This window comes from Alligator mississippiensis, chromosome 11, assembly GCF_030867095.1.
Source record: "Alligator mississippiensis isolate rAllMis1 chromosome 11, rAllMis1, whole genome shotgun sequence".
Classification (NCBI taxonomy): Eukaryota; Metazoa; Chordata; order Crocodylia; family Alligatoridae; genus Alligator; species Alligator mississippiensis.
This window is the reverse complement of record NC_081834.1, coordinates 40,543,328-40,558,708: the sequence shown is the minus strand read 5'-3', so window position 1 is coordinate 40,558,708 and position 15,381 is coordinate 40,543,328. Positions and strand designations below refer to the sequence as shown.

Sequence of the window (15,381 nt, the reverse complement as noted above, 5' to 3'; positions counted from 1 at the left end):
GTCACACAGGGTTTTTTTATCCATGATCAGTAATAAAAGAACCTGTACAGTTTGGGGTCATGGTGCAGGCTTTTTCATCTTGTAATGTACAGTGAAAAGCAAGGGTGAGCGAGCTAAAATGCCTGCCTGTTTGATGAGGCATCTCTGAAGCAGCGGGGATATACATCTGTGGGATGTTCCAATGCCCAGGGAAACTATACTGGAAAGATGCATGAAGTCATAGAGGTAGAAGAGTGATCATTTACCTGTTGGGTAGTATCTAATGAAAGAATATTTCTGACTAGAGCAGACTTGTAGAAATACACATTCTAGGTCACAAGAACCCAGGTATATCTATCAGTTACATTGCTTGCCTTTTGGTCAGACTAGTGATAGTATACTATGTTGAGAGTGCACACTGTATTTGCTCAAATAGGATAATAAGGCTTTCAGCTATTTAGAATTTAATGTATGCCATGTTTGAGACACGGTTGAGAGAAGCGATTTCTTAATGTCCTAAATGATGGCTTCTTGGACAGCTACTTGGGGAGTGTATAAGAGGAGAGACTACCCTTGGCTTACTCCTGAGTGACTTGTATGGGTTGGTTTAAGCAGGAACTGTGGTTTAACTGCTAAGCAATAATGACTGCAATATAATTAGGGTCAGCATCCACTTGGGAGCAATTATACAAAAAACTGGGTTTGTAGCTTTAAATGTTTGGTTCCTTCCAGCTACCTTCTTTAATTTAAAGTCCCTTCAAGGCAGAACTGAAGAAACTAACATCCTCTGCAGCAGCAGGGAGGTTGTGTAAGCAAGTCCTGCTAAACTCCAACAAAGTCTAAGTGCCCTATTCTAGAAAGGAAGCAGAAAGGCAAGAACACACAGCAAAGTCCAAGAGATAGATCTGCTAAGAGGTAGAAAAGAGACGTCGTTCCAGCCCATGGAACCAGATGATTCCAGTGCCTGTCCTCTGACTTTTAGGTTCAGAATGAATTAATTTAGGTCCCAAGATGTTTTTGTCTGTGGGAGTCATAATCTAGTGGGAGGCAAAGCTCATGCCTACCTAGGGGCCATCATATGTAACGAATGCCCTCTGTCATTGTCCCCTAGTGCACTGGAGATGTTCATCTTAGTTGTTTGAGTTGTTCTACTATTCCTACTCTATCCACTCTCTCTCTCTTTTGTCAAGGATTAAAATCTCTTGTAAGAACCCGTAATTCATTAGGCAATTCATTAGCTTTGCTGGTTCTCACTACTTTAACTGGTTCAGGTTGTGATTGCCTTTAAACTTTGCCTGTCTGAAGGACTACACTGGCAATTAGCCTGCAGCCTCCGACCTGCCTGCTCTGGGGGTCTAACTCGAATGAGTCACAGTGCCCAATACACAGACTCGCACTGCTCAGCACACTGCATACCCAGCTCTTCTGAGTGAATGTAGCATGTTGGAAGAATGACTCCAGCCTTGTGCCACATTCCTGTGTGCTGCTTTTCACTGCACAGCTTGCTGACCTAGTCTCCTGTTCCAGAAGTCAAACTTTTAATTAAAAGGCCTGCTTTACACTTGTGCTACTAATGGGATCTTGTAATGACCATGGTAACAGTTTCCATGATAAAAAGGCTATCAACCTGGCCCCTCCTGCAGCTAAAGAATGTCATCGTTACCTTGAATTCCACAGTGGGGAAGATCTCGCTGGGGGTGGAAATGGAGCTGATCCATGTGAGTGGGGGGCTTTGCCTACATTTTCAAGCCTGCAAAAAGTCCTGCTGGTAAAGGCCCTGTTTAAATGAAACAACCCTTTCCAGAGTTTGTGCAGAGCTTTTGAGCAGGTGAATCGTTAAATGCATGGGCTCGTGTCTCCGGCTTTGGTGACTTCCCTGCTGCTATAAAAGCACAATACCCTACCAGTTGGTTTGGGATGAGTGCCCAGGGTGAGGAGAAGAACCTTGTGGTTTAGGGATGGACTGGAATTGAGGGGATTGCTGCTATTGTGTGGTGTGTGATGGGTGTGCGTTTATCTAAGTCCTATAATAACAGGAGGCCATGCCCGCACAGTTAGCAGGCTGTGCTTTCTCTGGCTCCATTATCAAATGAGCTGTCTGTGTATGAAAGGGAAAGAAACTTCTAAAGTAGTATGGCTTGGTGGTAACATTTGTGAACATGGGGCAAGTGATTTGTCAGGCAAAGGTACAAGGCTTTGTTTGATTTGGGACCAACTGAATCCTGTTTGACTTGTGAATGACCATTAGTCATGGCCCCCTAATCTTCAGAGGAACACGTGTCGGGTACCTCTGCAGAAATCTGTTACTCCAGCTCCTAGAATTGGGAAGAATCATTCTGTAATGGGCTCTGATTCAGTAGTTGCCGCTGTTTTGTTAATCAGTATCTGAGAGGAGGTTTCTCTTTTCTTTTCCCTTTGCCTGTGCTTGCACAAAGGAATTTGTACTGCATGGCAGAAAACTATCAGCACCCAGAGTAGCATTATAGTGAGTGTGTGTTCATTCATGCACTGTGCAGTCAACGCAGTTATGAAAGGGGTCTGGAAATAATTTCATTGACGTACAAAGGATTCTGTGTTCCACCCCCCCCACGGCTGTTGGCAACACTCTTATGCAGCACAAGAAAGGCCAGTTACCCCCTGCTCTGCTTTCCATGTCCAGCTGTCAGAGAATAAACCCAAAAGCTGCCTGGCAGCTCAGTGAAAGAGGAAGTGATTTTTTTTTTTTTCCAAATACCCTAAAAATCATGCATTTACCATTTTTATCCAAATCCCTTCTTCCATCTGGTGTGATGTCCTGTCCACAGCAATGGCCTTTACCAGGTCTGCTAATGGAATGGGGAAGGGAAGACAGTTATGATATCATACCATGAATGGGAAACAATTTCCCAGTCACAATCCAGCTAAGCCATGGTTCCCTGGGGAAAGATAACTCTTTGGGTTGTATCCTAGCTACTGGGACACATGCAGTTCCATTATGTGTGTGGGTCAGTTCGTTTTCTGTTACTAATCTAGGCCCTTAAACCATGCTAATATACCTTTTTTTCCCTGTAAGAGGTTTGCATGTCACCTTCTGAACATTAGTGAAGGCTGGACTATGTCCAGACAGGAGGATTTGCATGTTCCTCTTTCTCCAAGAATCTTTTATTCCTTCTTGGTTAGTGAAAAAAAGGTTCTGGTTACTGTTTTCCTGAACAGATTCCCCACATGTTTTCACTGTAGTGAAATCACTCCAGAGAGTGGACTTACACTCCTGATATGATCTGTACTGGATGTAATAAGGAAAATAGCTTTCCTTGCACAGCTCTTTCAACCAGCTGTATCTTTGCTCTGACTCCTTTTTGAACTGTTGACCTGTTTATAGTGCCATGTTAGTCTGAGTTAGATTAAGCTCCTCAGGTAGAGGTCTTTTTTTTTTTTTTTTGGATGTATTTGGCAAAGCACCGTTTATACCTATGGTGTTCTGTCCATAAGCCCCTTAGAAACATGAAGTTCTCAAAGTGGATCTGTACCACAGAAGGGTGAGGCTGCATCTAATCACAAACATGTGCTTGGTTAGTTAGAGGGGTGATATAAAAGTGATTAACCTGAACCCCAAAAACATTCAGTTTAGAAACAGTGAAGCCAAGGGGTATAGCCACAGCCCTAAGTCCTGACTTTACTTCCATTGCACCAAGAATGTACCTGTCTTGTGCAACTTGTAAACATCAGGCTTCTCTCTCAGCCCCACTCCCTGTCTATTTGTTTTTGCAGTATCCAGATTTGAGCGAGGAGTCTGGGTCTCCATTTGTCTTCATCTGTGCCCACGCCCAAGAGATGATCGTGAAGTTTCCCATCAAAGGAAAACACAAAATCTGTAAGTTTTGGCACCCTACAGCCACCTTTTTCTAGCCCTTGTCTACCTATTTTTATCTCCACCCCTACTTCCGTTCTTTATAAAAGTTGACAGGCTTTGTGTGGCATTCTGTAATCCGCAAGCATTTGTTTAATAATGCAAACACATCTGGAGTGTTTTCTTCTATGGGTCTCCTTTCCCCAGATGTCACCTCCTTTAAAACACATGCCTCTTCCCCCTTCCTGCGCCCCTGCTAACACTTCTGCAGTCTTAGCCTCCTCGTGTGCAAGTAGGAAATGTGTGTCTGCAGTTGATCTGTTTCTAGCCCTAGCACCTGGAGTCTGACTGAGCATACCAGGTTACTTGATGAAGTGGTAAACCTTTATATCCAATAGAGTCAAAAACATCCCTTCACATATGGAAAGTAGCAAAACCACAGTGTCCCCATGTTAGCTGTGTTGGCAAAGGGAGTACTGTCTCTCTAGCGCAGTGGTAATTGGACTACCCTTCCACCTTTATAGACTGGAATTCAGGTCTTATCTTACCATCTCAAGGGAAAATGAGTGTGATGGGTCTCAGTTTAATCACTCCTACACATTTGTGTGTGTTATGAAGTTGCCAAACAAATAGGTTTGCTTGGCTCTCTGAAGGCGAGGGCTGTGGGGGGGGGTGGGTGGGCTGCAGGTCCAGATGGAAGTGCTGCCTTTGGTAGAGCTGTGTGCAGTATGCTGCAGGTCAGGAATGCACTGGCAGAGCTGTATAGAGAAGCTTGCGTAGCATCTGCCCACATGATGCTTGCCAGTGCTGTTAGTCCGTTTTTATGAGCAACCAACCCTCCACAGGCTGTTGGTTATTGCTGCCTGCCGCCATAAACAGAACAGAAGATGGATACAGCAGCTGGGCAGCGTACAATCAGCTTTGTCCTTATTAGCAGCATCCCCACCTCACAGCCAAGGGAAGGTGCCGCACATGGTTTCTGGGGATGGGAGAAATTAATTTGACAGGCTAAAAACAGCATAAGCAAAGAAAAAAAAAAGTCTCAGCTGTTTGTTTAGCAGAGCTGATTACTACTAGGTTTTCTCTCTAATTTGCAGTGTGTTTCATTGGGAGTAGTTAGCTGATGGCATTGAGAAGCAGCCGTGTTTCTTGGGAGTAGCTAACAAACACCTTTTTGAAGGACGCTGGGCTTTCCTCTCTCCATTGATTGAGCTGTGTGGGGTCTGTTTGTTTTTCATGAGGCATTTGAAGCTCGTGCTGCACCGTGTTTTCCCCAGGAGCTCAGGGGGACATGGTGGCTGGGCTGGGTTTGCTTCTTTGTTTATGCAGCAGCACTGGCATCAGGAAGGAGCATGTGGTTGCTGTCATGACAGTACTTGGTCAGCCCCAGCTGCAGGACTTGTGGAGGAAGCGCACACCTTGTCCATGGAATCAGTTGCGACCTGGTAGCTCTGATTCTGTTGGATGTGTTGTGAATCGGGAAGCAAGGTGGCAGGTTCTTTCTGAGAAAGGGGTCTTTGTGCTTTTAGTATGTCCCTATGATGGGCATTGCATTTGGGTCTCAACTCTCTGACTTTGTCCCCTTGGAAACTTCCCCCCTTTGTTTCGTGCTGCATCCCTGATTGCCACATATTCCTTCATCAGGTCAGGGTGATGGAGTCCAGTCAGCCAGCTGGGTGTAGTGACTGGCTGAAACACTGTTGCGCTCTATGCTGTGCAAGTACTGGGCAGCAACCTCCTCTTGTCTCTGCATCTCTGGGTACGAGTGCTTCCTGGCTCCCATCTGTCGCATCGCATGCTTTGTGTTGTGACAGCTTCCTGCTTGAAGAGGGATCAGTTTACTAGACTGGAAGGGAGCTAGCTGTGCCTGAGGCTACCTAAGTGCCCCCCTCCCTCTGCCGGCTTTGCCTTCCATGGCTCCCTTCTGACAGGATGTGTTGTGAAGGAGCAGCAGCAGGAGCAGTGAGATTGTGGAGGTTACAAGTTCCCCTGCAGGGAAGATGCGATCGATCATTGCAGGCTGCACAGACAAGACTTGTGACAAGTCAGGGAAGGGACCTTCTCATGATAGTAAAGCCTGGAATGGGGATCCCTATCACATTCCCATCTGAACAGGCTGATAGGCTACAGCAAGGGTACACAACCTCCAGCCCACGAGCCAGATCCAGCCCATGGTGCCATATCACTTGGCCCACAGGACACCTCATGGGTCCAGAAATTTGGTGGCAGGGGAGTAGTGCCACTGCTCCCCTGCTACCAAATTTCCAGGTCCGTAGGGAGCCGTGGGCCCTGTGCAATGGATCGGGTTAGGGTAGTGCCGGGCCCCAGGATCCAATCCTGGTGTGGGAGCCAGGAGAGCCAGCACTAGGGACCCAATCCCAGCATGCAGCGGTGGGAGGGGGCAGTGACAGGCCCCAGGGCCTGATCCTGGCACAGGGCTTGATTCAGCCCCCAGACTGACTCTGTGCCACAAATCTGGCCCATGGGACCAAAAAGTTGATCACCACTGGGCTACAGGAGTGCCTGGAAATGTAACCTAAGCAGCAACCACCATGTCTTTTTGACCTGTACTTGTGAAACAAAGGTCCTTGGTTTGGTCACACAGAAGTTGGGTTTGCCTCCTGTCTTGTCACTAGTTATATGGCCACCATCACAATAGCAGCTGAACACTTCTAAGAGAACTACTGCTCTGTCTTTTCTTTTCTGCACTGGACTACTAGAAAATAGCCCCAGTTGTGGATAGAGTTATTGGTTGCATGTGAGGGGGCAGTCAGGGGGATTGTGACTTGGGAAGGGGAAGCTGAGCCAGAGAAATATGTTTCCATTTATTTCTGAATGCAGGAGGCCCCTTGCTTGCCCCATCGTTCTTGTGGTAGTGTTCCCTAGTCCAGGCTTGGCTTCGGAGGGGCTCTCACCTCCTGCACTCCCAAGCTTCTCTGAGTTGGTCTCCTGTTCCATCAGTAATAATGGAGGGTAGCAGCAGTGAGCTCCTGTCCTGCTCTGGGTTCAGGGAGCAGAGGTTGGAGGTGGGGCATTCAGTGGGATTTGCTGTCTGGAGCAAGAGGGGAAGGAAAACTTAAATGAGATGATTTCAGCTTGGAGAGAATGGAAGTCCCAGTGCCTGGTTACCTTATTCATAGCTGTGTCCTGGTTCTGCATAAGCTAGGTTTTCACCAGCTCATTGAGCTGGAGAGCTTTCTTGGTCTGTTGGGTCCTTGGGGATAAGGAGAAGCAACTGCACTTGGGATGTTGGTGCTGAATGTGAAGCCAAGCGCCTGGGCTTGTCAGAGCTCTTGACAGTACAAAATGGAAGCAAATAGCTGACTTTGTCACTCCCCTGGCATTCTCCTCCTGCTGAAAAACCCGGCGTTCTGTAACACGCTGGTCTGGCGTGCTTGGCAGTCGGAGCTCAGAATGGATTGGGCATGTGGTGTCTAATCACACCTCCATTTCAGCCAGAGGAGGCTCATTCCAAATCTTCACATAATTGTAGAAGCTGAGGGTGGAAACACTCTGCTAGGGGCAGTCAGTCCCCAGGAGGCAGCTTGGGTATCAGAGATGCCCTCCAGTAGATTTTCCAGGACTTGGGCCATTCCATTTCTGCAATCACAACTCTAACTTTCCCTTGGCTGCCGTTCTTGCATGGTGGCTGAGAGCCATGACAGGGGAAGCCTGCATGCTGCACCCTGCAATTCTGTTGCTGATTCTTTTTGCAAACCCTCTTTTTGTCCCTCTGCCCTCCCACTGGAACTGTGAGCAAGCGTAAGAGATGAGCAGTTCTGGGTTTTGCAGAAGAGTTGTGCACCCCAGAATCCTAAGCCCTAAAAGCTCCCTGTGGAGTACAGATTATAGCAGAGGGTTGGCCAGGTAGCAGACTCAATACTGAATCCAGGCTGAGGACACTTTTCAGGCTGAGGATCATTTTCAGGGAAATCTGCCAAACCCAGAGAGATACAGGGAGAGGAAGCATCTGGGATTTGATGCTCCACCCCTGTTCTGGCAGGAGTTTCTGAGCAAAGCAGCAAATACTGTAAGCAAGGCATCCTCATGAGTGATGACTGCTAGGCTGTCACTGCTTTGAGCTGGAATTGGTCGCCCAAGATACTATTGTTTTTCAGAAAGAGAAAGCATTTGTCTCCGGGGTGGGGGAATACTTCCTAAGCCCTGCCAGCATGTGCCCAAGTGGCTTCCGTGCTCAGACCTGGCTCTGAAATGTTAAGAGCTACACACACAGCAACTGCATGCAGTCGTCTTGTCCTTCCAGAACTTCCCCACTGCCCAAGATGGTCCTGTTTCCCAGTGAATGTGACCTTGTGACATGGGACCAAAGCAGAAATGTTGTGGGATGGTCCCATCCACCAGGATGAGATGGTACAGTAACCTAGAGAGCAGAGCTAGTGCCCAGCTGGGCGATGTTCTTCAGGGCTGTGATGACAAGCTTTGACTTTTCATGGCAGAGTTTTGTTGGCTTTATTCTGAAGGGAGATCTCACCTGCCTGGAGGCAGTTGCTGTCAGCCCAAGTCACTGCTGTTCGCCTGCCAGTGTTCGATAGCACTGATCCCAGCTCCCATGGCTAATATATACCTGCCTAGTCTGCTTGGAGAAACCTCTGCAGGCAGTAGCAAGCATTATTTAACTCCTGCCCCTCTGTGCAGGGCTTCTGGGCAGCAGCTGCTTGTGTGCTCAGTCCTGCCAGCTCAGGCTCTGCTTGGACAGCAGCATGTGTCGTTGTGGGGAGAGAGTGCTCCAACGGATGGAGCTAATGAGTTCCTGCTGGTTATGGATGAGCGTGTTTAAAGCCAGCGAGTGCTCTGACAGAGCAGAGATCAATGCAAGCCGATCCCCCTAACTAATGTTCCTGTCTCGCCGAGCGATGGATGGGGATTGAGGGAGCCGCTGCAGCACACTGGTTAAGGAATACAAATAACAGCGAGGGAGGTGGCCGAATGTGTGCCCAGGCTGTAAGAGCTGAGGGCTGCCTCTGTCTGCCACGGGTGGAATCCAGCATGGCGCAGAATCTTCCAGTGTAAGTAGGGGCTCTGTGGGGTCACGTGGATGAGAGCACAGGAGATGGGAGGTTTGATCTGAGAGCAGGAGGGAAGAGTGCCTGCCCTGGCTTTGGCTGCATGTCCTTGGTCAGAGGAGCTGTCACCCCCACAGCGCAGAAGCCGCCTTGATGATAGGGCAGGAGCAGTATGGAGCATGCCAGTGGCAGCCAGCCACTGCTGGGAAGGGCCAGAGCAATTTCTATTCTGGCTGGAACGATGTGTTATGAATTTTGACACCAGCCATCAATCTGCCAGGGATCAAAGCATCTGCACAGAGCCAGGAACCCTGCAGCCCTCTCTGGAGTGACCGTGATAACTTAGGAGTACCTTGCCTCTCTCTGGCTGGTGGTTGGTGGACCTGCTGCTGCACACCCCTCTCTGGGAGGGCAGGGCAGAGATGAGTGGAGACTCATGGGAGACCAGAGCCACATGGCTTTATTTTGGCTGTTGCCTGGTTTGTGGAAGTCTCAGCACTGTCAGAAACCTGGCTACGATTTGTGGGTGCACTGAATGGGAAAGAAACAGCATATATTGCTCTGGAGAGCTGGGATATGGTTGGTGGGGGGAGATGAAGCAAAAAGAAGGGAACCTAAGTCATGACCTAATGCAACAACCTGCCTAACTGCCCAAGGGAGGCAGGGTCAGCCCAGGGGCCTGCTGCTGTTAAGAGGGAATGCCTAGCTGTGGGTATAGCCATGTGGTGTCCCTGGGCTGCTTTGTGCTGAGGTGGGAGGCAGTGATGTGCTTCCCATTAGCAAGGCTTCAGTCTGGAGAGACTTCTTAGCCAGATTTTCCTTTAGGAAGAGCCCCACAGGCTGCAAACTCTGACTCCTACAGCATGTGGCCAGCCCTTTGTCTGTTAGGTAGCTACACAAGCCTCCAGCCTTCTCTACTGTGCTTCTTCAGGTCACTGGCCCTGTGCAGCGGGGAGCCTGCTCTGACTGAGAAGGGCAGGTTTCCTTAACATTGTGGTGGCGAGGCCCATGTTACGCAGCAAGCTGACATGTTGCAGGGACATCTCTCCCATGCAGTGCCTGGGGAAGATGCGCTCAGTATGCATAGTCCTGAAAACACGTCATGCATGGATCCTACTGCTGAGCAGAGCTTGTAGCCAGGGGAGCTATGGAGGTTCACTTCTCCTCCTCCTTGCCAAAGGCCCCCGTAATTTCCCCCCTGCATCACACACGATGCCTCCCAGCTCCCTGTGTCACGCCAACAGAGCGAGACACTGAAGTTTGGAAATGCCTGCCTCCTCAAGCAGGATAATTGAATGTGACAGGAACACACTAACTAGGAGACCTTGCTGCCTCCAGCTGATTTGCATTGCAAATTGCATTTAAAAATAAAGAATGACTTTCTTTTTTCCCCCTTCCCCCTCCCCTTTCTTTCCCCTTCGCAGGGAAACTGGATTCAAAGATTCATCAGGGAGCAAAGAAGGGGTTAATGAAGCAGAAAGCACTCCTGTGAATGGTGGGACAGCCAGGCTGAGATTCCCACACAGCCCAGGATGCTGGCCCAGCTGGCTGCCTGCTCTGTCTCCTTGGGTCCCTTAGAACTGGAGGCTGCAAAGATGACATGGAAAGTTCTGAAAGGCAGGTGCTTACGGGAAGGGGGGGCACCTGTGACTTATTAAAAATGTATTAATATAGTATGATGTATTTGAAAGCCATTAAAGGAAGAAACATTAGTGCCAAACTCCCTGCATGGGTGGAGCCTTGTGCCACAAAACATTGTTGTTTGGGCTGTGGAACCCTCTCCCCACTATCCTCCTTTTAGAAGGCAAACTCAGTAGAGTGCTGGTATCTGGCTGTATCTGATAGGCCAGGCTACAACACACAGCAGTCCCAGTGCTGGTCCACAGCATCCAGAAACAGGCCAGCTCTGGCTTCAGCCAGCAGCTCCTTCTGTCTCAGCAGGTTTGATCTGGCTTGGTCTTTGCTTTGGCAGGATTCTTCTCTCCGGGCAACTCGGTGATGTGACAGATTGTGACTCTAGGTCCTCTGGCCAGAGAGGGTCAGACACATTATAGCACTAGGCTTGAGGGAGCTGTTGCTGCAGCTGCTCAGAGAGATGCCTTGGCATTGATTCTTGCTGAAGCTGCCCCCTGCCACTGCGACGTGCCGTGGCCTATGTTATAACAGGAAACATGGATAACTTGGAAGGGACCAAGGCAGAAGAGGTCTAAATGTTAGCAATACTGAACTGCACCCCCAGCCCCTGAGCTTTGTCTGTGCCTCTGTTAAGCATGTGTGCAGGGTTGTAGAGGAAAAGCGGAGTTGAATCTTTGCCCTCTGATTCAGAAGCTTTGTTTGCAAGGCTGCTCCTGTGAGCTGGGAGCCGCTGTGCTTGGCATCTTCAGCATCTGCACAGCCTTAAATCTCCCTGTTCTGATTTTTATCAAACCAGCAGCCTCCCCATGTGAGCTGGCTGCCCTCCAGCCGTTGTGTGCACGGCTTCAGAGAAAAACAACCCAACAACTTGGCGTTAGGAGCAAGATTAATTTCCTCATTCCTTAATCCTTCATCTTTGCACTGACATGCCTGTGCCCATTATGCACTGATGCTCACTGGGTTGTGTGCTCTTTGCCTTGCATTGCTCTAGGCATTAGTTGGCCGTGGTCTAAGCACTGCTGATTCCCAACAGAAACTTGCCACCTCCCAGAGAGGGCAGCACAAGCGTAGAGCCTCAAAGCCTCTTGTAGCTCCTGTCACTGGAACTTGGGGGCAATGCCTGATCACAATCTGCCTCTGGAGAGGGGGCTGCTTCATTAGATGTGCTTGGCTTGTTGCATGGTTGACAGTTAAATGGGTTCAGAGGCACTCTGACCTCTCTATTGCATCTTTCTATTACCCCAGTGTGCCGGCAGCCTGTAGGGCTCCATGCCATCTCTGCTTCGGTGTCCCAGAATTAAGCAATGGGAGGCATAGGCAGCAGCAACCAGCAGGACACTACCAGGCAAGGTGCTAATGCTGCCTTTATCCTGGGAGCAGTCTCTGCCCAGCTTGTGTCACTCCATTCATTGAGGCTCTGGGGATGGTGAATATGCATCAACATACAGATGTGTGTGGATTTTAGCTAGGAAAGCCTGGGTGTACCTCAGTTCTGCTGGGCTTGGGGTCAGCTGTGAGGCTACCTTGTAGACACTGCCATTTCCTGTGACTGGGAGATAGTGGGGCTTCTCTTGCTTGCTTTCTCAGCTGGACTCTTGTGGCTGCTTCTCATCCTGCACAGCCTGTAAAATCCCCACTTTCCATCCCTCTCCAGCTGGACTTTGACTTCAGGGCCTTTCTGCCCTTCACATCTGCACTCCTGTGTTAGCCTCTCCAGTGTTAAATGTCTTCTTGGTGGCCTCTGGTTCTGGCGTGGCTTCACTCTGGGTGTTCTGCACACATCAGCACCTTGCTCCCAAACTGGGACTCTCACATTAAGCTGTGTGTCTCCATCAACCGCAGGGGTCAAGTCAGGAGGGAGATCATGGGACTTGGAAGGATTGGGAGGAAGGTTGTCCTACAGGGCTCTTGTGCTCTATAGTGATTGTCAGTGCACGGAGGGAAGGAGAAACTCAGCACGGCTGGCAGAGAGGCAGAAGAATTTGACAGTGGAGGAATAACAGGCAAGACATCTGGATCCCTATTGCAGGGGTCCCTGCAGCCCCCTCTGCTGGTTGCATGGGCACAAGGGAGCTAAAAAGCTGGAGGATGTACCTGAGCGGGGAGAAGAGGAGGGACATTCCCATGGTGTAGGGCCAGCAGAACAGCTCCCAGTCCAGCCCTGACTGGGAACATGCTGCCATTTGGGTGTGGGAGCAGCGTTCTGGGCAGGATGGTTTCCAGGAGAGTCATCTCCTGCAGCACCAGTTGGAGTAGCCCTTCTACTGCTCTCACTTACTGGAATGGCTATCTGTAAAGGGATGGCACAGCCCTGGGATGCCAGGACAGCATCGGTTTTTTTTCTGTGTGATGCTCCAGAGTACTTTAACCACTGAAGGTTTTTATTGCTTTAGCTCAGTGAGCAGTAGGCAGTTTGGGCCTGTAGGTTCTGCACATGAAGCTAAAATGCTCCACAGTGAGATGGCTAATGGTGCTAGCTAAGCATCCTCATTTTGCCACCAGAATCCTCAGTTACCACCGGAATCCAGGTGGATTCGGAGCTCAGTTCATCTTGGGTTCCTGATGGACTCTGCAGCTTGTGCTTGGGTTGAGTCCACTGCTCCATCCCCACTTCCCTGGCAAGCTTCTTCATTTACCTCCTCTGAGGAGCATCATTTCTCACTTCTCTCCTTTAACCTGTCACCTTCAGCAGCTGTTTTTGGTCTGGGATTTTCCTTGAGAGCCAGTTGGGTACCTGTCTCCCTTAGAGCCCCTGGGAAATCCCAGTTGTCCCATTGGAGAGCCACAGCACTGTGCAACCCATGCCTCCTCTTTGTTCATCCTCCACTCATCTGGGTGGGCTTTGAGGGGAGAGGAAGAGTCTCCAGCACAATCCACCTCTGTTTGCAGTCCCCTGGGCATCATCTAAGACTTGAACCCTTCTCCTCCCTTGCAGCTCTCCAGACCTACCTCAGCAGTAGCACCATTGTGTGCCTCATAAAGTCCCTGCCTCTGTGCTTGGTAGCCTTATGCTCTCACCAGCCCCTACAAGCTATGGGGACTAAGCCAGCTCAGCACCTGGGTGGAGAGGCCCCGCAGGCTAGGCAGGCTGAAGGGAGTGTCACTGTTGCTTCAGTTGCTGTGTGTGGGAGGTGCTGTCTGTCACAGACATAAAATCATGGACCCTTTTGGCCCCCCCTGCGCCCCCTGGGTAGTTTCCTGGTTCTGGTTGCCTCCTGGAGCCTGCTGTGCAGTGTTCCCCTCAGCAGCGGCCCTTGTGGAGAAGGATGATGTGCACTGGTGTGAGTGACTTTTGGCCCTGTGTTCATACAGCACCTCGGGATGACAGGCCCTGGGGGAATGGAGCCAAGATTCCTGCCCCATCCCTTTCCCTAATCCCCCTCTGTGGCTTCGTTCTCAGACTCCAGGGTGCAGTGGCCAATTGCCCCTGTTCCTCAAACATACAGATGCAGTGCCAGCAACCTGCCCTCATGTGGCTCCTGCTGGCTCCTAGTTCATCCAAGAACCCAGTTTGAAATTGCCTTTGGGCCTGTGTCTGCTGTGACATGCCCAGCAGTCGCACCCTGATCCCAAGGAAGAGGCACGGAGCTTGCCGAGGGCTGCTTCTCCATTCTGATTACTTGCACTGACCTCAGCACGATGGACTAGATGGGTGACCAGGACCTTCCCCTCTTCTTGATGCCTGTGACCAACTCCTTGCCTCTTTCTTGGACCTGTTTCACAGTGTCAGGATCCTCTGTCCCTTCCCCAGACTCAGCCATGGTCCCTTTGAGAGTCTTCTGTCCTGCAGCTGCTTCTCAGCAACATGCTCATTACAGGTCTCCATCTTCCCAATTCCATCTTGTTCCAGATTTCCCAGGGAAGACTTGCTGTCTCCTTCTCAAAACTTCCCACTGCAGTGACTGACCTTGGGAGGGAAGGAGCTAATTTATATGTAATTCAGTATCTTTCCTGTGTTTTATACCACAGATAATCTTGTTGGAGCTTGATTAACTTTTTCTCTGAAGCAGCTTTGTATGAAGGATCCTGTAGTAAATAAAGTGCCTTCCTTCCTTCAGATGATTGATATTATTTTCAGAGCGCTCACTCCTTTCTGGTGTTTGATTTGTATTCCTGCAGAGCCTTGAGGAGGGGTTGTGTGGCAAAGCACTTGGGGCATCTTGCTATGGCTCAAGAGAACCTCCTCCAGGCTCATGCCAAAGGCTGCTGCTTGACTGTCAATCCTCGGTGAATGGGAGGGTACCCAGTCCTTTGGGGTGGGGAGTTCAGTAGCTGGGAATAATTCAGACTATATCACTCGTTTGTATGCCATTGGCTATAGACACCAGTGTGCCTTAATCACACAAACGGTGTGGGCTGGTAGGATTGGGAATATCTTTAACATGACCTTTGGAGGCTGCAGCTGAGGTCACAGCTGCTTTGGGCAGATGATAACTGAGCTGCTCCCTGCCCCAGAAAGCCTTACAGCCTCCAAGGGTGAGGAAGAAAGCAGAAGCAACTCTTCTAGGCTGACATGGGCTCTCTGGAAGAGCCAGGGATCAAATTCAGCTCATCTGACTCCAGGGTTGCTGTGTCACCCGTTAGACCAAGCTGACTCTTTACCCCTTCTGGGTGATACTATGGGGCACTGCAGCTTCCAAGCCTACCCTTCAGAGCAGTGACCTGATAGATCTCTGCTATGTGTCTAGCTCAGCCTGAGGCAAAACCACCCAAGATGTGTTGGCTGCTTCCCCTTTCCCCTTATTTCATTGATCACTTATCCTATTACTGCAACAGAGCCAAACCCTACAAATTGTGGCATCCCCATGTCTGCTGCCAATGCCTCAATCCCTTTTGTACCTTTGATATTGCTGCTCAGGGCTGTAAAGAAGGCTGGGAAAAGCACAGAGTGCTTTTCAGAAAGCTCTTAGGATT

The 15,381-nt window shown here is 49.7% G+C and overlaps 1 protein-coding gene across 3 annotated transcripts in view; it reads left to right on the top strand.

The window, feature by feature from the left end:
* The window catches only part of TRIP4 (thyroid hormone receptor interactor 4), a 57,264-nt gene extending 42,740 nt beyond the window's left edge, over window positions 1–14,524 (top strand). For all 3 annotated transcript variants that reach the window (XM_059714859.1, XM_014599955.3, XM_019477580.2), the window contains 2 exons: window positions 3,730–3,832; window positions 10,257–14,524. In XM_059714859.1, coding sequence (XP_059570842.1) covers window positions 3,730–3,832; window positions 10,257–10,324 — 171 coding nt within the window. In that variant the 3' untranslated portion in view covers window positions 10,325–14,524. The remainder of the gene's footprint in view (window positions 1–3,729; window positions 3,833–10,256) is intronic.
* The last annotated feature ends 857 nt before the right edge of the window (window positions 14,525–15,381 follow it).